The 23,159-nt window shown below is 41.5% G+C and overlaps 3 protein-coding genes across 4 annotated transcripts in view; 1 reads left to right on the forward strand and 2 right to left on the reverse strand.

Moving 5' to 3' along the window:
* Positions 1 to 9,088, reverse strand: part of traf4a (tnf receptor-associated factor 4a) — a 30,547-nt gene extending 21,459 nt beyond the window's left edge. Inside the window, exon 1 of the mRNA XM_079557123.1 lies at positions 8,567 to 9,088. Coding sequence (XP_079413249.1) covers positions 8,567 to 8,709 — 143 coding nt within the window. The 5' untranslated portion in view covers positions 8,710 to 9,088. The remainder of the gene's footprint in view (positions 1 to 8,566) is intronic.
* A 1,528-nt stretch (positions 9,089 to 10,616) lies between these two features.
* nek8 (NIMA-related kinase 8) lies at positions 10,617 to 16,247 on the reverse strand. Its single transcript, XM_079561732.1, has 15 exons — positions 16,161 to 16,247; positions 15,453 to 15,658; positions 15,049 to 15,281; positions 14,832 to 14,963; positions 14,420 to 14,628; positions 14,273 to 14,352; positions 14,012 to 14,196; positions 13,731 to 13,878; positions 13,266 to 13,342; positions 13,054 to 13,171; positions 12,774 to 12,924; positions 12,393 to 12,556; positions 12,160 to 12,312; positions 11,172 to 11,330; positions 10,617 to 10,655 (listed from the first exon to the last, which is right to left on the reverse strand). Exons 1-15 carry the CDS (start codon positions 16,205 to 16,207, stop codon positions 10,627 to 10,629), a joined length of 2,091 nt encoding a protein of 696 aa, XP_079417858.1. The 5' UTR covers positions 16,208 to 16,247; the 3' UTR covers positions 10,617 to 10,626.
* Positions 16,248 to 18,076: 1,829 nt separating this feature from the next.
* On the forward strand, positions 18,077 to 22,253 carry tlcd1 (TLC domain containing 1). 2 transcript variants are annotated; one of them, XM_079562585.1, is made up of 5 exons: positions 18,077 to 18,348; positions 18,445 to 18,797; positions 19,450 to 19,532; positions 21,027 to 21,109; positions 21,289 to 22,253. In XM_079562585.1, the coding sequence occupies exons 2-5, from the start codon at positions 18,592 to 18,594 to the stop codon at positions 21,691 to 21,693; spliced, it is 777 nt and encodes a 258-aa protein (XP_079418711.1). In that variant the 5' UTR covers positions 18,077 to 18,348; positions 18,445 to 18,591; the 3' UTR covers positions 21,694 to 22,253. The 2 variants fall into 2 exon arrangements, with proteins under 2 accessions (XP_079418711.1, XP_079418710.1); XM_079562584.1 differs by having other exon boundaries at positions 18,077 to 18,797.
* The last annotated feature ends 906 nt before the right edge of the window (positions 22,254 to 23,159 follow it).

Below are 23,159 nucleotides of genomic sequence, written 5' to 3' on the forward strand. Positions count from 1 at the left end.
AGTGCACCTGAGGCAAATCACTTATAACCCGAGACTACCCATATAAATGTCTGTGTCGACTTTTTAATGTGTTGAAATACAACCATTTTGCATTTAAAGTAACTTATATTTGAGCAGCATCAGCTTCCTGGTTGTAAGCTACGCAGCGGCGGAGTGATCTGCTAGGTTAACAAATCTACAGTAGTTTGTTTACCTGCAGCCGGCATTACTATACATGGAATTCACAAAGGACCTTTCTAAAAATCAGACATGACAACGCTTGGAGGACTACCTAATGATTTTGAAGTGTTTTTCAATGCACGGAAAAGAAAAGACAATCTCCAGATATCAACAACCTTCTGGATAACTAGGAAATGAGGCCCTATGTTTTTTTTTTTTTTTTTTATCCCTTTAAATAGGACAAAATGAGGACATCTGAACGTGAACATGTTTTGCATAGTATAAATTTATCATCATATTTTTAAGTGCCACCGGTTTTATTTCAGTCTATGTTAGAAGAAATGTGTAAATGTCAGTCAGAGGATCACGCATCACCTAATATTGTAATAACCATAATCTTGCAATACATCAAGCACTCCAATACCAACGGATTCTTCAACCTTTACATCACATGAGGGAAAAATGTGGGGCTTTACAGTATAGAAAATGTGAAAAATGTGTGGAAAACGCTGCACAACGCTGCGTCATCAAACAAGCGCAAAATCACTTTTCTATGTCAGCCTTCTGAAGAGTCATATTGATGATTCATACATTGACAACTACTCAGCGATTAAAATTACAATTTTTCACTAGTCTGTGTCATGCTTGGGTGATGGGCAGTTCACAGGCGGTGGAAATTTTTGTTTTGTGTCCATGGGAACAGGGAAAAGGTGTCGAGGTGCCTCTCCATGAGGGAAAGCGGCAGCGAGATTTAATTCACAAACCACACTGCTCCGCGGGTTCATATTCTCATCATCTGCTATCAGCGCTGTTTGTTTTATCGATCCAAGGCGCAGCCCCCAGTGCATGCGCGGCTCGGACAGATCCTAGTTGTTAGAGCTACTTGCACTTGTCCACTGTTGAGGATGCAATTTCTTTGTTCAGTGAGGCGAGGCGCTGACGTCAGATCTCCTCCATTGTTTCAAAACGCCTCAGCAGCATTGTGCATCGAGCATGAATTTTTCAACCTGCCCCTGTTGCCGGGAGCAACAATGAGATAAATGACAAGGTTTTTTTTTTTCATACAGCACATAAAAGAGCAGAGATGAGAGGGAAGGAGAGAAGGGAAAGCAACTGATGGAGTTGTCACATATCACTCTTAATAATTCACAATCAGAGTCTTGTTCAAAGAAGAGCGTTGTGTCGGCTATTGTTGAGTTTTTCTGTGGCAGTTCATTCTGTTAGAACGGCCCGCCTGCGCTGTACCAAGATAGCAAATAAGTTTCCTTTTAAATACACAGTTTGGCGTCTTATATCCAGTAGTATAAAAGCGATCAAGTAAAAGTTTGTCTGTTTGTCTTTTGCCATGTCTTCAACTCCTGGTCATGAATGTAAATGTCCCAGTTGTGATCTACCAAGGTCTAAAAAAAAATAAAAAAAACAAGCGCTCCCTCCTACTCAATGGGCCGACTGACTGAGTGACCCATCTGGATGCGCACCTGACACGAGCGCTTCCCCTGCACTTCCCTTTAACAAGATCAATAGCCATTCTGTGCCACGGAGAGTTCAGAGCATTACTTTGTGTTGACATATCTTAAAATGAGCTGCGCGTAAAGCCTCGGCGACACAACACAAGGGACCGAGTGTACTTGAGAAGCATTGAACCGTTTGGTTGAAGCCCCACCACAGTAAACAGAGGAGCGCGGGCGGACGGACGGATCTTGGCAAGGAAGCGGCGCAGTGAAAAGAGCGGAAAAGAAGGGGACAACTGCGCAGTGACCTTAGGCCCTGTGGATAAACGACTTCAATGCAGCGAGTGTGTTATGAGTGAGGGGCTCAAACCGGTCCAGCGCCACCTGTTTGGATCCACAGTGGCGCCTTTCACCCAAGACAGGTGTCCCGAGCTGGGCTGGCCTGCTCTCTGTGTGCTCCCAGCTGCTCCGCTCTCAATCCCAACATAAGATTCCTCACATGCCGAGCCATCAACTTAGCAATGTCTTTAAAACATATAGTCCACAGAACTATCCACAGGCTCGGCATTCACACATGCAAACAGAGGGAGATTTCTAGAATGCAAAAAATAACTCACAACACATGAGTGGAAAATAAGCGTCCAAGAGGAAAAATATATGGTATAGGGCCAATACATAGTAAAAGCAGACATTTGTCTAACTGACTGAAACGTACATACTCTTTTTTCTTTCCAGAAGTGTGAAATAACACTAAATAAAATGGTAAATGTGTAAAGTTTAACGCCAAATTCCCTTCAAGCAGACCCTCTTTTTGTACTAATATTGAAATGTGAGTGGAGTGTATTGCTCCACAACAGACTGCACCAGATCATAGTGGGAATCAAACTGCAAACGCTCTGTTATTCAGGAATTTCAAGCGATGTAAAATAGGCGTCAAAGCAAGAACAATTCCTGTCACTCAAAGCCATGAAGAAAGGGCAACCCACGTATCCTCCTGCACCACTGATGGGACTTAGGCCTATCTATTGGTTTATTCCAATGCATGTAACACAGGCCAGTGAGCGCCACTAGTTTGCAACTTGCAGGAACACTGTTTCAATATTTTAAGAATCATCATGAATTTGTTTTTTAGTTCTTTTTTTCCTGTTTAAAATGATGTAGTGAAGTATACCATGTGATGTGATGGGTGTAATTTCTGTTGCTCCACCAGACAGAAAAGAATGAGAGTTTGACGATTGTTACCGTTATGACCATGTTTTTTTTTGTCTTCTCTTGTATGCCCTTGTCTTTGCCTTCTTCCTAATTAGACAGACCATTTTCCTTGGAGGCACACCGCTTTTTAAGATGAAGTGATGCACAGAGTTTTGATGCAAATCAGAGAAACAGGGGCACTGCGCTGGAATAGATCGATGTGTGTGGGAAAGTCAACATGTGCCTAATGCTGTACATACACTCTCACAGTCTGTTGGCTTTGGGATGGATTCACTGACCTGTGCACAAGGCAAACACGAGGGAGGGGGGAGGGTCAATTAGCAGATGTGACGGATGGGACTATAACAGAGTATGATACACTCATTACAAATGCTCAGATGGGTGATGTTTACATTTTATTAATTAAAAGGGGCCCGTACAAGACTGCACGATTGTAATCCTGCATGCTTGCCCTCCCACCAGCTGATGCCATGATGTGGAGCTCCTTGCAGACACTTTACCAAACTCCATCTGATCATTTCAGAGGTCAAATTGCCTCCACAAGAAAGCGTTTTTTCCCCAAATAGCTGGTGACTACTACAGGCCTTTCCTAATATATCCAGCTTTGGACAGAGGTTTATTTTTACCCATTTTACATGTCCGGTCTTTGTAGTTGTAAAACATGGAATACCAGTGCGAAGTTGTAAATTAAGCATGCATACACCATGGTGCAGATAATTTTGAACAGCGAAATGATCAATCTTTTCGCAGCTCTTTTTCCCTGATAGTTCCTCATACACCCCATGAAGTGACAGACTTGTTATCTACTGTACATAGCATGCATACCCCTGCACGTGTACGCACTAGCCATGATGTCGCTCTGCGTGATGCGGGCCAACTGGCGGCAGCCCAAAAACAGGGGTTGGGTTTGCCGTCTCGTATCCCAGCATGCTCGGTGTGCAAGAGCCAAGGTGCTGCGCCGCATAGCTGGGATGTTTTCCGCCTTTGTTTGGGCCTCGAGACCATGAGATTTAATTTGAAGGCGCCCCAGTCAAAGGGAGACTAGCCCCGGCATGCCCAGGATTGGTTCTGCCTCCACGGGAATTAAATATGCATTTCAGAGTAAGAAACACCACAAAACATGGGGTGAAAAATAGTAATTGCTGTGATTTGACTTGTTCCGAGCGAGGTGTGGAAGTTGAGTCATACGTAAAAGACTGTTCCCTGACCACAAACTGTCTAAACTTTCACATTGTTGTCGACCACATAATTACGGTCAGCAGTGACTGGAGAGTAAGTAAGGTGGATTAATGATCACAGATGAGGCAGACGTTAACAGTCGGCTGCTATGGAGATGTTTAGAAATACAGGTGTGAAGCAATATACAGTTCAGTTTTTTTTTTAGAATGACTAACAAGCAAAGGAAGTGTCAAAATCAAAACAAAAAACACTGGAATAAGCACAGACCTGCCACGATTTGGAGTTCGAGGCAGGAAAGAATCAAGATAAACGATGTTATTGACTCTAACGATAATAGATACTGTCAACTCTCAGGCATAAAAATTACTGTAAACCTTTGTTCTAAAAGTGCACCATAATATCCTATCTAATATCCTATTTATCTGTTATTTATTGAACGATAAGTTGATATAGCAGTTATCGTGATGGCCCTACATGGCACTGATCTATTTTATTGACAAAGAGATAAGAAATTAATTCAAAATGATTTTCACAAAACAAACACAAGAAATCTTGGTACGTTAATTCATTGGATAGCACTTGATTTTACAACGCAGTAGAGAGAATATTAAGGTAACTACAAGGAGACAGGACACACAGAAAATTAATCCCACGCTAACCAGAATTTAATGGGTTTCATTGCTTGTTGATTACTAGGAAACAATACAGTATTTCCTCAGTAATAATAAGGAAATAGGGCTGCAAAATGTAATATCCTATTTCCATCCAATTACTATGTTATTACTGTGCTGTAAATTGTTGTTTTTTAATGTCACAATGACACTATTGCACATTTCCGACTTCAAAAGGCAAACATGTACAATTATTTGCTAGAAATGCATTTTCATGAAAACTTTGAGGCCTCTGGTGTGAGTCACATCCGGTCTGTTCGCGTTCCTTACATCCGAGCGCCCAGCTGTCACAATACGCACAACAACATTGTGACTGGGGCGCGTTGGGCAAAGGGGTTAGTCATCAGCTGTGTAAAATGTTCACTTTCCTCTTCCAGCAATGCCAACATCATCATCACAGCTACATCTCTAAAGCCTCTGTACTCGTCCCTCCCAAAAGACCGGCTGCAATTACCTTATCCCAAACCAGGCCAGCTCATATCTGTCTGGTTCTCAGGGGGCAGGGGAAGAAACGCCTAATGCTACGCTGCTAATCCATTTTCTCCCTCAAACGGACAGACAGCCGTTTGAAACACTTATTTTTGTCAATTCGTAGTAATTTACAGTTACTACGATTTCACCCAATCTCCTCCTGAACAGTTGGCATTGCACATTGTGGCGCTATTTTGTAGGCCATCTATCCTTGACACATTAACCTCAGGAATCTCTCTTGGTGTAAAAATTAATATGACAACCCTTTTTAAACGTAGTTAATAAGCTATGAATGTAGGACACCTTTATGTTAAACCTTAAAGCATCTTTGACTTTCTTTAAAAGCGCTATATAAAACCTATATGTTATTTTGATTATTTATTAGTATTAAACTTAAGTAACTAATAAGATACGGACAGGTGCAAGGTCCAGGTGAAAGAGAAATGTTTGATTCATTGCAGCTATAACTGGAGCGTGGGTGGTACAAGCTATTTGCTACCTGGTGAAGACAAAGGGATAGTAGATCCTTGGCCTGAGGCGCTGTTCACTTTCATTACACTCAACTGTGATTCACAAGGCCTTTTGCATCGATGTCACCTCCAGCACATCAGCTGACACTACCACACTGACGCCTGAGGGCTTTGATGTGGCATTAACAGTGCATCTCTCTGTGCAGCTCACTGACCACCATTGAGACAGGAGGAAGGAGAGACCACACAGTCCTCTTAAAAGACTGGATCGGGAGCCCGGACCCTCAAACACCTGCAGAGAACTCTAATGCCTTCATGATGGGGCAGAGAGAGAGTTGGAGCCATTCATCAGCCATCGATGGCTTTGGACCCATTCAATGTGATACACATAAGAAAACAAAAGCCCAGCTGCCCCACGAGACTGACTGACACTGCAACAGAGCACTAAGAAATGCTCAAACCCCTCTGCATGCACAAATCCAAACTCACAAGTTGCACGTGTTTGTTCATGTATTAAGTTTAGTATTTTCAGGCACTTCATTAGGATCATCATCATCATATCTTCTTATCTTCATTAACTTCTGAAGTGTTTATTACTAGATAACAAATAAATAAAGAAGATGCCAGATGTTGAACTATGATTCTCCTAAAACACTCACTTTCTGTTGAAGGTTCAACTTATTAATGCATTCAGATGAGCCCACTATGCAGCAACTCTAACTCAGGGGAAGTCGGCGTGATGACTTCAGCTGTGTGGATGTAGGAGGACGCCTCAGAGCTGAACAAACCAATTACACCCTGTCAGAGCTGCAGCAGAGCCACTGCACAGAGGGATCATCCCTGCAGACACTGCACTGTCACATTGCATGGCTTTGTTCAGGCTCGGGTGACCCAGGCCTGATGAGCCATGGGCCCTGGCATTTGCGTACCACTACAAGTACCCCACACACAGTGAGGAAAATTGTGTTACATACTATTAAGCACTGATGCTACTTATTACAGCTTAATAAAGAGCAAGCATAGTCATTGTCCTACCCAAATGTGCATGCACTGAATAGTTTAAGCATGTGACTCATATGTGACTCTGGGTAAAGCTATTGGGTTTGCCCGCTCCCTCAGCACTGGGTCAGCCTTTAGGTCTGCTGCTCTAGTATTTACACATTCTTCAGGCAGCGGAAACACAGCCCATTAGCATCACATGCTAACATGGTAGTACACACAGAAGCACACACAGCCCTTTACAACGCTGACACGTGCTCAAGTGACACCAGTACTCAGGCAGCTGCCACTGTTTATATACTGCAATTATTACAGGAAAAAAAAAGAATAAGTTATAGACATGATTTAACACCAGACTTAAATATTTCTGGCTTGTAACAACACAACACCGCTCCCAGCAAAGATAGTAGGCATGCTCATTTGGCAAGCCAAGACTAGGAGCCACACAGCCCCCGATTATTACAGGGATACATCCATCGAGTTGCACAATGGCACAGCTTTCTGTCAGCCTCAATAAACTCACAGTCGTTTCTCACAATAGATTCTTGTGCTGTCCCAGAGCGATGAAGGGACACACTTACTCAATTAAAGAGGTGACAATAATAAAGCCTGCCCTCTCAGCAAAAGAGCAGCATATGCCCTGTTTTAGTCACTTTTTTCACACACAAACATAATAAAGAAAACATTTATGTGATTGTCAGTGACAGAAAAAAAACACAGATTGAGGCTACCAGTGTGCCTGATAAAAATAGATGATACACAAAGTTTTTCCCCCCAAAATTGGGCATTTCATTCAGCCAATGAGATGAAAAAAGAAGAGAAAAAGATATGGCTGAGTTGTATTGTTCCTTTTTAAGATTTCAACAAATTTCCCACCGTCTCTGATGTCATTTGTCTTCATGACTCATGATAAAAGGTCTCAACCAATAAATTACCAAATTTTGTTACAAAACATATTGCTTAGAAAAAAAAGTTAATTTATTTTGTTTGGCAAAGTGAGAAAGCTGTTTTCAAGTCCCAGCATTGATGATACTTATAGTGAGCTGTAATGTGGGAAACAACATGCATTAAGTTAACAAAGAGCTTTACATGACGTAGACCCTTAAGTTAAATATTGGACACTGTAGACTGCTGTGCATTAAGCCTAGTCTCTAATTGTGGGCTTTGTTGAGAATAGGGCCTTATTGTATCAAACCCACTGACCCTTTGCAGCAGTGCAGTCAAGCAAAGGGTGAAACAATACAACTTTGTGACTGTGAACGGTGTTGGACAGACTTGAGCAGCCCAGAGCAGATTAGGAGGTGAGCTGGAGGATGACCTCTGGGAGAAAGGTCCCTGGGTGCTCCTCACTCAGAGTCAAATGAATGTTGTCTAATCTGGGACCTGAGGCAGCGGTCCCCCATGAACACACACATCCTTTGACCCGTCAATATGACTGGACTCCTCAGGGCAAAAACACAGACAGCACGAGGGACAATGGGCCCTCTACAGGACACAGTCTAATACTACTCAATGAGAAAGCATGAAGCACAATAAAGCTTAGGCTGGGGAAAGAGCTGTTCTCCGAGCTGTAGAAGAACTGCTAAGAATGAAAATGAATAAATAAACAAAAGAAAAAATAAATGAAACAAACATCATGTAAGATCAAGCCATCGTGGCAAACAGTGTCTCCTATACCAAGAGCCTGCTTGTGTTTTCATGTTGACACAGTGGCTCACGTGCAGAGGAGACAGAAGGAGAGACAACAGACTGGAACATGAATGGCGCGAGATGTTTGCGCCATGTCTCACACACTGTTCCGGTGACAGCAGAGCAATAGACTAAAATCCTATTAATCCAAAGCCTTTTGGGGGAAAGGTGAGGACACACCTACACACAACCATTATGTGCCATGGTTAGAGCGAAACTGCACGAGTATCGCATGCACAAGGCTGTCAATAATCCAAGTGTTTACCTTAGGAATTCTTGCAGACAGGTGTCACAGAAGCGGTGTCCACAGGTAGACACTTGGACCGGTTCCCGCATCGCCTTGCTGCAGAGCGGACACTGGAAGCGTCTCTTTGGCTTTTCCAGAAACTTGTAATCAAACCCGGGCATGTTTACGCTGTGTCGCCGAGCTCCTCGGCCTGTCAGCGGAGGGTTACAATTACAATGTCCTCTCGGGTCCTCACTGTCCTCTCCCCCTAAACGGGGCTATTTATCTGAGCTGTTGCGCCGTCGTTCAAGCCAATGAGGGTTTCATATCACGTCCTTTCCGCTGCCGACAGATGGGGCTTCGCTGTGAATCGTCCCCTCGTCTCCCTCCTGCAGGCGCACGGCTGATGGCAACACAGGCAAAGGCTGCGGTGGTTCGTCTCGGTTCGCGCTATGTTGGAGTCAAGTACCGCCGTGTGGCCTACTGTCGATGTTGATGCAGTAGCCTTTACAGACTGAGTGAGCACAATGCGTTGGCCCTCTGTCTGTTTAGGTGCACAGGGCCCCGCCTCCTCCTCCCCGCAGGAGGAGTCAAGAAGCTCAAATGCATCTCCATACTGTTTTACCCCTCTCATCTTCAGTAAATATCTGTTTTAGGCTGTCCTGGTCGCAGTTCTCTTTCATCAACTTTTTTCTCTTTGTTTCCTATGTAAGGCAAGAGCCAGGGATCATGATATTGACAAATAAGCTGTTTTGTTTTAATTTGGTGCTATTTGCAAAATACATTTTATTGAGACGTACAATCAAATTTCCGTTCATTCCATTTAAAAGATTAAAAAGAACAACGTGTACGACATAGTAATGAACGAGCCACACCAGAGCGCTCATCGGTGAAGCCAACACTAATATATCGATGCCCTCTGGTGGCCAGTCAATTATATAGCCCATCGTCATATTTTATATTTAACTAATGTGTACAAAGAATATGAGTCAAGAAAGGAGGCGATATGAACAAATAATTATGAGAATAAATATATGTATGTAGGCTCAAATTTAAATTGGTGAAATGTAATTATCTCTGGCACAAAGGATCAGATTCACTTAAATTGCCTCTGGATTACATCATCATTACATCATCCACAAACAAAACAATGGGCAACTATTTTTATATAGAAATAAAAAAGTTAGTCACAAAACAGTAAAAAAAACTGTGTTTGCATCATTAAAAATGTAATGCATTCATGCATTTTTGCTTTTCACAACATTTTCCAAAAACAATATTTGTTAAATACAAATGTGTTTTTGCACATATTCAGTATGTTAACAAGGCACACATGGTAAACAATCATTATCACGTTTCACTCATCGCACTGTACATTTAGTTAAGACAGAAAATAAACACCTTATGAACAATACAAAATCATATAAAAACAAGTGGATAATAAGATATGCTGAAATGTACCATAACTGTAGATAAATATATGCCTCTAAAATACATTCATAAATGAGGAGATTATAATACTGATCACACAGTTTTGTTTCTATTACAATGTTTTGTGCGCTGTCGAGCCCTTGACACATCATTACCGGCAAAAACACATGGGCTACAATTGTACTAAAAAGTTAATCCAATAAAGCACATAATGGCCAATCACAATGTAATCAAGATTTATGTTAACTTCTTTTGACTGGTATATTGCCAAAGACTGAAGCAGCATTCATTCTTTTGTTTCTCTGTATTGTCTCTGTCTCATTCACCAGTGTGACTTAGGAGCTCAATCCAGTTTGTCTTTTCGTCGCCCTCACAGCTTATCATGCTCAGAGCATATGAAAGAGGACAATGCTTCACCACATGAAAGCTCTTAAAACGACTTCCTGTGCTCCAGCACCACACCGGTACCTGACATACACCTGCTTCAACAAACAGGTTCTGACCTCCAGTGAACTTATGACTCAAGTTCACCGCTTTCTTACAATACACAGAGCTGAAGACCAGGTGAAGTCAAAGGGCGCAGCTGCAGCGGAAGACAGTGGGCATCAGAGGAGGCCATATTAGTTTGGGAGCCAGGAGTTCAGTTTACGCATCTCTTTGGGGGAAGGTCATCTGGGAGCAGGTTCTTCAAGCAAAGCTATAATTAAGAAAAAAGAAAGAACACAATTTTAAAGACTAATAATGAATCAATGTCAACAATTCCTATCTATAGTTAAATCAACATGACCATTGGCTACATGAGCGTTAGGTGATTCCCTCAAATCTGTGATAAAGTCAGTTGAGACCTGAATCACTGTGCTTTATTAAGCTCAGACATAATTTAATCTGTATGGAACCGGCCCCTCTTTTCTGATTGATATGTGACAAACGTAAATTTATTTTTAGTTATTAGGCTATAATAACTAAAAATAATAACTGTAATAAACAGTAACTATAATAACTGTTTTGTGTTTGTCGAATATAGCGTCATTACAAATATCCTCTTTTTCCCGCTATTAATACAGGTAAACCAATATGTTCAATCTAAATGTCCACATCTACAGTCGGAGTCAAATAATTCTCGATCACCTAAAGCCCCTGTCCCACATCTGGACGCTGCTCCGCTATAAGCCACTGTGTGTTTGTTAACAAAGAGTAATAAGGGAAATATTACGTTTCACTGCCAGAAGAGTGTTTCCATGACAACAAGCCACTGATGTCACCGCGAACGGGTGAGTCTCGTCGAGCTGCACGGCTTTTGGTATCCCAGAACCCTCCTCTTTCCTTCCCAGGCGCCCACGGGCCCCCTTACCCCAGGTGTACACTTCCCCTTCTGTGGAAAACAGGAGAGGCGAAAAATGGCTTTAATTTCACCACGGCACTCCACTGATGCATTTATCTACTGAAATATTTCACTGACAGCCCGGCGTCTTCTTTCGCAGGCCGTCAACGCTGAACAAAGACTTCCCCAGACAATAAAACCCACAGCCATGGCTCCCCAAGACTTGTTCTCAGGGAGGCAATCAGTGGTCCATACAACAATATACCCATTCAGTCCCAGATGAGCCCACTCTCCCTAAAAAATAGTTCTATTGTATATACTTAACCCGTATCTACACAGGGAGGACTCATTCAGTCTCATTTTGCAAAGGTGTTGAAGGCTCTGCAGTTTAAGACAAGACACTGAGGTTGAATTTATAAACTAATTAAAGAGAGGTATTCAGATGAAATACATAAATATAAAGATAAATGTGTAACAAGTTTTCTACGTATTGGCTTTCGTATGGATATAAGCCATTTACGTATAAAATAGCCCCAACTGCCCCAATATTATCAAATGGAAAAAGAAATATGAAAAAGCCAAGTTTAAAAAAGATTCTTGGTCTATTTGGTTAGATTTAGTCACAAAGAGTCTTTGAGTAATCCAGTCTATACGTTGGGTTACAACGTTTTGTACCTTGAGCTAGAAAACATCCTCCAAAAGAACAAATTAAAAGGAAAATGTATTTCAAGAAAACTGTAGCTCTAAAGTTTGAAGTTCCATATGAATTTATAAGGAAAGGCAGTGAAATAATAAAACACCTTATTATGTAGATCAGACTTCTGCCCACTGTATCACCTTTAAAGTAGATCTATAATAACAAGCAGTTTGTCACACTCACCCGATCCAATAGCTAACGTAAAAGCATCTCCACACGCTGCCATAGTTATCCCCTGTAGACTGGGAACAAGGTATGGCACACGACGGCTGCGGCGCGAACTGCAGCCCATCTGACCATGTTGGTTGCTGCCAAATGTATAGCACTGGCCATTGGCTGTAAAAGCCAAACCAAAAAATTAAAAAAACTTTTAATACAACATTAAACAATATGTGTTATCTGTGATGATAATTTACCTGTAACTGCAACAGAATGGGCTGTCCCAATATCAATGTAAACAATCTTCTCACTGTAGAGTGGTGCTGACTGGACCGGAGTGTAAGAATGTACCTCTTCTACTTGATGGGAGGGGTCTGGTTCTTCCCCCGCCATGATCTTATCCAGTCCCAGTTTGTTGAATCTTAAACAACAGGCAGTATTAGGTGTAAAAAGTGAAGTGATCACAGAGATTTTTTACTCACAATACATATTTTGTGCTATTTTTTATAACACAGATGAGGACCAAATGTTTGAATAAAGGAGGAAAGGATGCTGGATTACTCTATGCTCATTAAAAATATATGAAAACACTACTTTGTGACAACACATGGAGTCTACTACAAAATTATAATAATTACCTGTTGCTTCCACAAGCCATTATACTGTATTGGGTGCTGATAATCATAGAGCAGTCAACTCCACACACCACCCTCTGAGCTTCAAATTCCACAGGTAAACACACCTGCTGGGGAGAATTATGTGTGTCCTGAGTGCCTAAGCCAATGCGGCCTAAAACAGAGGAAAATATGCCATATATGCAGGTTTCATTGAAAATGAACTTTATTCATTGAGTGTACAATACTGTTACCAAAGTAAATCAATTTGAATATATAACAATATCATAAAATGTGACCATACCATTGTCTCCACGACCCCAGGCAAATACTTCTCTTTCATTTGTCACAGCGAGAACATGGGAAGCACCACATGAAACCTGAACCAGCTCATAGCCCAGAAGTGCCTCTACAATCTTAGGCTACAATGAGAAAAGACATGACTTTAGACATATATCATATTAATAATCCAATTATGAATATTGATTGATGTTTTATGGAGAGATTTGATCCTACCTGTGTTACGTCATTGAAGTTACCATGTCCTAGACAACCATTACTTCCACTGCCAAAAGTCATGATGATACCCCTGTCTGCAAAAACACAAAGGACTAGATCAGAAAATGATTTTAATTCTCAAATCAGCTGACATGACATTCTATAGCCGTGAGATTTTTCTTCCCTTAAAATGCTGTCCACTCCAAACTGCAGTTTGACAGACATAGCCTCTAAATCTAAGCATAAAACTGCCGCAGAGACTGCTGGGTAAGCAAAGCCTTCTTTACGAGTGGTTCCACACAGCCAGATCAGGCCCAGATTACAAACTCTTTCATTTGTGTTTAAATGCTGTCTCTGTATTTTTTAAGCGCTGTGCTGTGTGTGAGAAAGTACGACCATTGATTTCCTATTGCTCAGCTCTTTGGCAGACTATGCCTGGACCAGAGCTCCTGACTGCAGACCAGAGAAGCATGAGCCACAAACCTGTCATGCAGGTGGTGAAGAGATCTCCACAGGCCACAGACTTGATGGTGACTCCAGACTGACCCTCCAGAAAACGGGAGATGAACTGAGGCTGTATCTGCTCCACTGCCCCGGGTAGACTGCCTTCACCTGAGGCCACAGATGGAGCCTGTGTTCAGACAATGATATTCAAACGCAAAAGTGAAATGTGGTGGACTGATTTGTCTTGTCAGTGATGAGAGTTACTTGTGTAAATAATGAGCCAGAGAATGTTGATTTGAAACCTGAATACTGCTACATACCTCCCATGTAATTAAACGTCCTGACTTGGTGACTCCCATCTTCTGAGTGCGCCCCAAGGACACTTGCAACACTTCAGTGTTGAGCATTGGCAGACGAAGAGGCATTGAGATGCCACTACCCCAGGTATAAACTGATGATAACGGGAGCGAATGCACTTTACCTGTGCCAATACCAGTCACTCCATCTGTGTCAAATATTTTATATTATACTTTCATATAACCAAAAATAAATGACAAAAACAAGTAAAATGCTGTATTCACCTCTAGACCTGTGGGTGGGAACTCTGCCACTGGGTCTTCCTTGTGGACCAGTGTGCACAGTAGATAAGGGCTTCTCAATCCTTAAATGTAGAAACCAAGGTATGTAGTAAACAGCAATATTGGTAAATTGTAATTCTAGTTTAATACCTTCGCATTTTAACATTGCCTATATCTGTGTAGAGATTAAGAAGTGGTCGGATACATATGGGCAGAGCCATAATTTCATTGAGTTGTGGACGTTTGGATGGATCCAGATTAAGCATGTTGAGGATTAGCTGTCGAAGTTCTGGGCTATACCGATCTGAAATGGGAGCAAAAGTCCCACTCATGATCTTCAGGACAAGAGCAGGCAGATTCTGAAAGAAGAACACAGAGTGCCACTGGTTAAGATTGACCAAACTAACATATCATTTTTATTTTTCACACAATGGGCTATTACACTGGCACCGAGGACTACACCTACTCTTGTAATAGCACTTTTGGGGTATATGTTTATTGCATATTGACAGTATGTTAAAATCAATATAAAATATTTTATTAAGCATAACTATTTACGTACAGCAGCTTCAAAGGCTCTCTTGAGACTGGCAAGTTCATACAGCACACAGCCTAAGGCCCAAATGTCACTCTTCTGGTTGTATGGCTTTCCTTCACACAACTCTGGGGAAATATAGCATGGAGTCCCAACAACCTGTAGTAGACAAAGAGTCGTTAACATCAAGAACAACGTGCCAAAAAAGTAAATTAACAAAATAAAAAAATAAAGCTACGCTCACTGTATAAGCCTTGCTCTTGCTGACAAGGATTTTCGAGATCCCAAAGTCACCAATTTTGACAATCATTTGATGTTTGTCAAGCAGAATATTTTGAGTTTTAAGGTCTCTATGCAAAATGAGTTTGTTGTGCACGTGGTAAAGTGCCAGTAAGATCTGTACAAAGAAATGAAGAATAGTGTCTTCATCCAGCAAGGAGTTGCATCGCTTCTGTATGTAATCAGCCAATGTCCCACCTGCATAAAATAATCAACAATTTACTCATGAAATCAAATTGAAATACATTGCTTAATGATTGTTAGGCTTTCAAGACTGAAATGGGAATGTACGGCCCAACACTAGATGATGGGAATGTGTTTGACAATGAATGAGCGTACAAATATAATCGGATACCACAGTAATCTTACCTGGAGCATACTCCATGGCTATCATAAGGGCTTTGTCCTCAAGGAAGTTCTCATAATACTCAATTATATTGGGGTGGTTGAGCAGCTTTAATACTTGACACTCATTCTGTGCAGCAAGGCGCTCATCTCGAGACATTTGCTCCACTGGGATCTCTTTCAGGATAACAAAAGCTCCATCACTGCGCCGGCGGCACAGGTGGACAATCCTGCGGAGGGGAGCAAACACAGAGGAGAAGGATGGTACATCACACATTATGTTGGTGTCAGTTTATGTAAATAGAGCTCTGAGGCCGTTGTGCAGAATTTTTAGCAAAACTGACCAACCATCAAGTTCAATGTGTTCAATGCTATTATGTTGCAAGCATTTTGGGACAGCACGAATTTAACAATCAAATCAAATTGATCTAGCTACTCTCTAATTCAGGCCAAAAACAGTTCGACAGTCTGCTCAGGAGACAAAGCTACACAATCACTGCTTTACAACTACCCAATAAATTTGTAAACAATAATATGCAACAAATTTACTGGCTAGCTACTTCTTTAGAGCACATATGCCTTGCTACAACAAAAAATAGGTTTCACAGTTTTTTGCTCCATGTTTTTCCTAGGGCGGAGCAAATTCAAGCGTAGCAGTCTAAGCTTCCTTTCGCAAAAACATATACGGAAAAACAAAATAAAAATAGGAGAGAAGACGAACTTAAACTTTACCCAAAAGCTCCTCTGCCCACAACTTTGATTTTCTCATACTTCTCCATCGCTGCTGCGCTCGAAAGTTTCCGTCGTCTCCAAGCAACCCGACACAGCTGGACTACGGGTACCGACGAAGGACAAACGTAAGTGTGCGTTGTATACATAATGGACAAAAAATGTGAAAAAGAATAAAAAGAAATGCTATTTATACTGATTTTGTACTTAAATAAGTAAGTAATAAGTATACTTGACAAAATTGTAAAATTGACAAAATCCTGTTTAAACTGTGTGTAAAACTAAACCATGACAGAAACAGCACCAAACCTACCTTTGTTGTTTCCTTTTGTACTATGTTCCTTTTATACTATGTTCCTTTCCCTACTTATTTTATTGTATGGATTTGGGGGTGGGCGCTTATAAACTCGTGCTTCGGCCCACTCCTTTTAAATAGAGTGTTAACTGCTCAAATAAATAAATAAATACACTAAACTAAACTAACTCTGAGTACCACTAAGAAGTCCAAGGATCACAGTTTGAGAATTACTGTCATGAAATCCTGCAATAGTCCTATTAGTTTCCAACAAAACGTATGGGCCTATTATCAAACAGCTTAGTCTTCTCCTGTGACAGGTGGGTGGGAAATTAGACGTTAGACTTTTTCTCAGGAATATAATATCTCACTTGTGAACTTCCCTGTGCCAATGTTGTGCCTTGCAACAGAAGCTGCTGCTCAGACCAGCTTAGTGACATATTTGGCCGTGTGTTTCAATCATCATTCAGAACCAAAAGCATTTGTCTCTGTCCACACACACTCAATGTCTAAGAATGTAATCAGTGGAATAAACTCCAAGTATGACGATACACTGCCAGAGGAGCAGGAGCCTTACACCTACACACAGCTACTATAAGACAAGCATGGGGCGGAAGTTGAGTGTGGTTCAGTGAAGTAAGCCGCCTTGACACACACTTTGTATGTTTTCTTACAATTTAAACTTACACATTATTTGCATTGCCTGTAGGGTAACTGTATAGGCTACATGGGCCCTAGAGTAATGTTAGTCTACTTCTAAATCATAATAATAATTTGACCTTTATTTAACCAGGGAAGTCCCATTGCGATGTCAATGTCTCTTTTTCAGTGTAGTCCCGGCCCCAGAGGAGAAATAAATAGATAGTTTAGTTATCTCAAACAAATGACTGAACCCCCAAAAGTGGAATAGTTTGCATTTAGAGCCAAAAGGCATAATCTTGTACAATAAGTACGTTAGGTTAGGTTAGGTTAATTTATTTGTACCCGTGGGTAAATTCGTTTTGCAATTCTGAGAACTAGTCGACACATTAAAACACATTATACAAAGATAAAACATCACACATATAAAATATAAAACTTGTAAGTGCTCCACATACTAACAGGATGTGCCTTTGATATGACGTGGAAGCTTATTATTGTAAATCATATTTTGTTTAGTTCTCCCAGTTTGGTAGGCCTATAACACAACACACAGTCCCCTGGGCCTGCAAGACCAGCAGAGAACCTACTATGGATCATAGGGCGGTACTGCCATCTCGTGGGTGATGATACGCTGCTTTATGTTCTAACGCCTTATAACGAATGATAATTTTAGAGCCATGGGGATTCATACTTTTTTTTGTCAAAGCATAGCAAGAGAAATGGCAAAATTCCTTCCATTGTGTTAACCCTTTAAATCGATCAAGGCATCACTTTGAGGCAATTTTCAATGATTTTCTCTCTGGAGCATGCATTGTGGAATGCATTTATGAAAGGAGTTGCAAGGAGGATTTCATAACGATCTACGTGTCACATGGAACCAGTGCTTTAAAAAGTTATGGGACTTTTTTCTTTTTTTACAAAAAGAAAAAGGCAACTTATTTAGGCTATAGGCCTAATAACAACAGCAACTCAGAAGAAAATAATCACTATAAATAGGCCAGTTGCAGAATCTCACTTGTTGCGCTTACAAGCCTGATTGCGTAATATGAGCTCAGCTCGGCCCCACCTTGTTTCTGTGATTCTTTGGTTAGAGTAGGAGTCTCCACACCACTCCCCCTGCTCCATGCTCTGCGATCGCGCTCACGGAGTTGAGAGCGCCACAGCAGCAAGATCTACAAACCGTCAAATGGACATGTCCAAAAAGGTTTTACAAGAGTTTTGATCCGGACTGAGGACGCTTCGTATACGGGAACAGTAGGCTAAATTTCATAATTTCTTATTTTGGCTGTCAACTTTAACATTCTGGAGTACATCATCCTGTAACTCCCTCATTCCGCACCTCTGGACTAGAGAATCACCCTCAACACATTCCGCGCATATCCGCCGTCCATCAACGCGCAGACAGGAAAGTGCGCGGGCAAAGGACAACAGGGACCAAGAACACACCTAGGAGTCGTTAAAGGGGAGAAAAGGGGGACTGGACTCTGGAGGCTGAGGATGGAGGCCCTGCTTCCTGTTGTGAAGGGGCACCCGATCCCCTCAATACTGATGTGCGCCGTCCTGTTCAGGGCGGTCGACCAGCTCCTCCAAAGACTGCCCGTGCCCAAAGTGGTCCAACAGGACAAGTTCCGCGCGTGGAGGTGGAGAAACCTGTCTGTGTCCATGGTGCACTCACTGCTCAGCGGGACATGGGCTGTGACTTGGTAAGTGTCCATTTATAACAAGTGTCCAGTATAACAGAGCCATTGTCCATTCACATGATGCGTCTCTGGTGCGCGTGGGCAGTGACAGTCTGTGGCAGTCAGAGCCAGCAGCAGGGGAAGAAGGCATGTTCAGACAGGGTCAGGGGACGATAGACAATGGCATTTGGAGTGGGGAGGGGAAATGCCTCTGTACATTATAAGTGTGCAAACCTTTTTTTAGTTCAGCACATACAGCCTACAGCACAGCCTACAGCCTATAGGGCATAAGGAAACTGGAGAACTGAACTCTCGCATAGAAAAGAGATTTAACAGGAAAAACCTGCTGTAAACGGCTGTGGTGATAGACAGTTTCTTAGGGTAGGAACTATGATTCATCCTCGTATGTAGGCATTGGGCTGGGCTTTTGCTTGACATTTATGTGCATCGCTAAAAAAATAACAAAAGAAAAAAGTTTCAAGAAGTTCACTTGCTCTTTACACAGGTTTACATTGCGCAAGAAGTCTTGTGTCTCGTATTTAGACAGGGAGTGGACACACAGATTTCCTATCATACACATGTACTCATAGCTGATATTTCGGGTTTTGCTTAGTCAAGGCTCATTCATATTTCATAAGCCTTCAGACTGACAATATCACCATGTGTCCCTCTCCAGTGCACTGGTGTGGCCTGAGACACTGAAGGACCTCCACCTGTACCACACTCCTCTGTCCTACCTGCTCGTCTGCTTCTCAACAGGTCAGCCAACTACTCTTTTATCAAAACATCTGTGAACAGTTAAAGTTTCAGGAGAGCGTTCTTTAAATTCACAGGACCAGATGAAACCCATTGAACAAAAGATTATGCCCTGCTCACTTAGCACACATGGGCGTCTCCTCTAAATCACCATGGAAACCCAGATCCCCCACAGACTGGCTCGGCTGGTCGAGCTGCACTATGATCTTATGTGCATCTTTGTGTTACCATGAGGACTCAAATCTGTGCAGGTCTACCTAGACAACAGTCCCTCTGAGCCTGCTCCCATTATACAGGTCGTTACTCAGACACTTGTTGCATCTCTCTGTGGCTGCAGCGTTCCAGCCATTCCCTGGCACAAAAGGAGTCTCAGTCACTCAAATACCTAAAGCCAGATGAGATCATCATGGTTTGAAAGTCATAAACATGACAGAAATGGTTTCCACTTTTTTGCTTATTGATGAATCCTCTGCATTATTCACTAATATGGATAACTGTGGAGTAAATAGGGGTGGCACAGTAGCGCAGTGGTTAGCGATAAGGTCCCAGGTTCGATCCCAGGATGGGGCCTTTCTGTGTGAAGTTTGCATGTTCTCCCCATGTCTGCATAGGTTTCCTCTAGGTGCTCTGGTTTCCCTTATCACTAATAAAATTTACAATGGGTGAGTCCTCCAGCCAAGTTATTGTGACCACCAGCCTGGCTCCACATCTGGAGATGGGTCCCCGTGCGCTGCACTGCAGTCGCCCACTGCTCCTTACAGGTTGCCCCAGCAGCACATAAACAATAAAGGACAATAAAGTACACCTTAACTTTTAGGGATTTAATGTTCTTTAATGAGAGTTAATACGGTGCGGCACGGTACTGCAGTGGTTAGCTCTCGTGCTTCACAGCGAGGAGGTCCCATGTTCGATTCCCACCAGAACGGGTCCTTTCTGTGTGGAGTTTACATGTTCTCCCTGTGTCTGTGTAGGTTTCCTCCTGGTATTCCGGTTTCCCCTACCACTAAAAACATGTACAATAGGCCAGGATGAGTGTGTTTGAGAGTGCGAGTGTGGGACAACAGATGCAAATTAGCCCAAGGCTACAAACTGCCGTGGCATGTTTACGTGCATGAGACCCATGTGTGTTCATTAACATGCACTGTCCCGACCAAATTTAAGAGAAATTTAAAAGACCAGCCAGAAAAGTCTGCCCAGAGGTTAGATATTTTCGTTTAAATGACTAATGCTTACAGTATGTCATGTAAATAAAAGTTTGTGCTGCTATAAAGCAAAAGTGACAATTGCTGTAAGTCATTTTTGTGGTTTCTACTCTGCTCTTCTAAAAAATGAGATCCTGTTCACACCGTTATGGTCATGAACGTCACATTACTAGTAGTGATGATACATTTTACTCATAAATCTGAATGCAATGAGCACACTTTAATGGAACTTATTGGTAGCACTGGATGCTTACTCTTTTACCGCTTAATCACCTTGTGGCTCTCTTATCCTCAGGGTACTTTGCACAAGATGCATGTGACATCATTTACACTGGACATGCAAGGGGGTCATGGGAATTCCTCCTACACCATGCACTGGTAAGGACACTGGCAAAGATTTATATACTGGTTGGCAAACATAGACAAATGAACAATCTTTCTTTTACACTTTTTAATGTTAAGAAGAACACATGTCTAAGATAAAAATGATGATTTGACAGTATGATGCATGCTATGGTCAGTTTTATATATTCTATTGTTTCTCTGGTTGTCTGCAGGTATTAGGATGTTTCCTGTACACGCTGTGCACTCAGATGTATGTAGCCGGCGCAGTAGTAGCTCTCTTTGTGGAGGTCAACAGTGTGACGTTGCACCTGCGCCTGCTGTTGAAGCTGGCAGGGGCTCAGACCACTCCTCTGTATCAGATCAACAAAGTGATCAATATTGTCACGTATGTGGTGTTCCGGCTGCTCACACAGTTCTACCTCACCTGGTACATCCTCAACAACTACTCCCGGCTGGACCAGCCCGAGTTCTTCCTCATTTGCATGACCCTCATGAATATCATGATCCTTATATACTTCTACCGCCTGCTCCGCACAGACTTCTTTCCTCAAAAAAAGACTTATCTCACACAAAACGGTACTCACAACAACAATTCGAGAAAGTTTCTAACAGATTAAATTTGCAACAAATGACTGCCAGAATATACTTTAATGGGAAATGTGTTTTTTTTAATTCAGCTGTGTGACCTAATAAAATCCATTGTTTTGATAATGGAATTTCTTATGAAGGGTCCCTTTAAAATGTATTGCAGAAGCACTTTAGGTTAGGCATATTTTAAAAAATGTCTCAAACTTTAAAATGGTTTACTTATTTTCTTTTTGTAAGATTAAAGATCCCACAAACGCTCATTAAACCTTAAGTGTGATTTAACAACCAACATCTATTCAGTCAAATGTTGATATGCTCTAATGGCCTGTTGTTTAGGTGTACATGTCTCTAGGATGCCTGGTGTGGTGGTCGGGTGGAGGAGACTCTGATTTCTGTGTGGTTAAAAACTGCAATGCACTGCTTTCAGGTCGACATAGGCCTTCTGTGACAGTCAATTGATCTGGTTTACAAATGAGTGCAGGTGCCAGTTCTCCCATTTTTGTTGATAAAATTAAATCTGTGACTAGAAAACAGCTCAGTGATAACAGAAAACACACACACATTGTGTGTGAATACGTTTCTATTAATATCTATATCTTTCAATATCAGTCTTTTTTTATGTACATTTTTAAAGTGACAATAATATTTGTTTTATTTCATTGGATTTTTAAGATGCTTTTTAACAAGAAAGAAATGAAAGCTGTCTTTTTAATGTCTTATCTTCTAAGAGAAGAGTGAAATAAACATGGTGTTTACAGCTGCACACTCACTAAAATATATTTTTCTTTGTTGTCTCCAGAATTTCAAACTGTTAGATAATAAAATCAACGAAAAGCTTAAATTTATTGATTTATTGAGTGTGGTTTTTTTTTTAGAAACCTGCATATCTTCATATGTGGTAACCAATTGTGTTGGGTGTAGTGCCTTCAAAAGGACATGTGAAAACAATTGAAACTGAAAATTTAGTTTCATGTTCAGGCAACAGATTACTAATTGTCATCAATCAATCAATCAATCAATCAATCAATCAATCAATCAATCAATCAATCAATCAATCAATCAATCAATCAATCAATCAATCAATCAATCAATCAATCAATCCATCAATCTTTTTTTTTGTATATATATATTTTTTTACAGTACTTTACAGTATTTTATACTAATAAGGCACATAATAAGGCAGGGTACAGGTGAACAAGAGGATCCGTCTACCACGGGAGTAGCAGACCAGCAGCCCGCGCCTGCGAATTTCTTTTTTGTAGGTAAGTTCTGCCATCAACCAATCACAAGTCATGAATTTTAAACGTCATGCATATTTCAACCAATCAGCTTAACCTTGAACCTGCCCGAGCCACTAAGATAGTGCGCTGGTACCTTATCTTAATCTGATTGAATGAGAGATGTAATGCAGTGGCAGAACATACTTACGGAAAAAAAAGGGGTGCCAGGGCTGCACACACAAGTCTCGCTGAGTAGTTTCCTGGTGTGTGTGTGT

The sequence above is a fragment of the Gobius niger genome (genome assembly GCF_951799975.1).
Source record: "Gobius niger genome assembly, chromosome: 1".
NCBI classification, from domain to species: domain Eukaryota; kingdom Metazoa; phylum Chordata; class Actinopteri; order Gobiiformes; family Gobiidae; genus Gobius; species Gobius niger.